Source organism: Limulus polyphemus, unplaced genomic scaffold (assembly GCF_000517525.1).
Source record: "Limulus polyphemus unplaced genomic scaffold, Limulus_polyphemus-2.1.2 Scaffold4734, whole genome shotgun sequence".
Lineage (NCBI taxonomy): Eukaryota > Metazoa > Arthropoda > Merostomata > Xiphosura > Limulidae > Limulus > Limulus polyphemus.
In genome coordinates this window covers 79,075-80,590 of record NW_013670344.1, presented here as the reverse complement: position 1 = coordinate 80,590, position 1,516 = coordinate 79,075, and the positions used below count along the sequence as shown (strand labels likewise).

The 1,516-nt window shown below is 34.5% G+C and overlaps 1 protein-coding gene across 1 annotated transcript in view; it reads right to left on the bottom strand.

Moving 5' to 3' along the window:
* The window catches only part of LOC106471611 (organic cation transporter 1-like), a 70,483-nt gene that overhangs the window by 3,435 nt on the left and 65,532 nt on the right, over positions 1–1,516 (bottom strand). The window contains exon 6 of the mRNA XM_013932222.2: positions 412–538. Coding sequence (XP_013787676.2) covers positions 412–538 — 127 coding nt within the window. The remainder of the gene's footprint in view (positions 1–411; positions 539–1,516) is intronic.

Below are 1,516 nucleotides of genomic sequence, written 5' to 3'. Positions count from 1 at the left end.
CCCCCCCAATGAAAGAATAGACCATTCCAAGCTTTTACTTGTTGTTAAACAAATGTTTAAACAACTCTATTCAATTCATTATAGTGTACAAAGGACCCCATTAAAAAAGCTGTGGATTCGTGGAAAGGTTATGAAAAGAAACAGACAGTCCAACATACTCATGACGTCATTCAGGAGAACGAATAGTGTGATTAGCAGCAACCAGCCAGAAGAAAACAAACTTCACGAGTCCGATTTATATTTGTTGTGGTATTCTCCAGTGTATTGATAACCTAAGAATTAAGAATAGTACCGCAATAACGTGAGGAACTCAGAGAACTGTATCGAGAAGTTAAATCTGGTTTTGTGTCTGGTCAAACTTTTCCCTGTATTTTTATTACCAGAATATAAATGTCCACTGAAACAACTCACCTTAAGTCTCGCGATTAGGTTATTAGGCTCAGAATTGCCATTAGTCTCAGCAATTTTCTTTAGAATGACCACTGCCTCGTCATAACGTCCAACGGATACCAACCAGCGAGGAGACTCGGGCAAAATTCTGTAGAATAGGCCAGCTCACTCAGTTTAGTGATTATTTAAAAAAAAAATAAGTTTTACTTTTATTCAAAAGTATAAAAGTATCGTGTAAAAATAATAAAAATATGTCACTCAAACAACTCTCTGCTCTCTCAAATAACACCCAAAAGTTGTATATATATAAAATAATTACAAACATGTTTTTGTTAGAGATTTTTTCAACTCCTAGTATATACATTACCTCACGCATTCTCGTCTTTTCTCAGCTGACGTGTGATTTTATGTTGTATTACTATAAAAAGAAGGTGGTTCAAAGACATGGGTGAGGTTTCTTGTATCTATTTTACTAACACTTTTAAAAGTAATAGTAAACTGAAAAAAAAACGTTTCTGTGAAATAAAATTTTCTATATAAAAATCAAAAGTTTACTTTTCATTTGATTGTCTGATCCAGACATGCTAAGCCTAACACTAACATCAAAGCAATCAAAGTATGCCATATCGGGTCACCTTGACAACCGTTAGTCCTAAAAAAAAACTAAAACAACAAATTATGGAAATGTGATTATGCTATTTCACAAAAATATGACAGTAATGCGATCACTATGGCAACTGCTATATCATAAAAAATTCATAGTAATGTAATCGCCATGACAACCATTAGTCTCCACGATCAAAATACGTCAATATGAGAACCATGACAACTGTTATTCCACAAGAAAAAGGTTTGTTTATTTGTTGTTAAGCATAAAGCTACATAATTGGCATGTGTTCTCCGCCCACCGCGAATATCGAAACCCGATTTTTAGTGTTACTAGTCCTCGGATTTACCGTCTGATCCATTGATTTTTTGTTTGTTTGTTTATTTGTAATTAAGCACAAAGCTACTCAATGGGCTATTTGTGCTCTGCCCACCACGGGTATCGAAACTCGGTTTCTAGCATTGTACACAGCGTGGTCAGAAGTAAATAGACACCACCTTTTCAGAAAAAATGAAAATT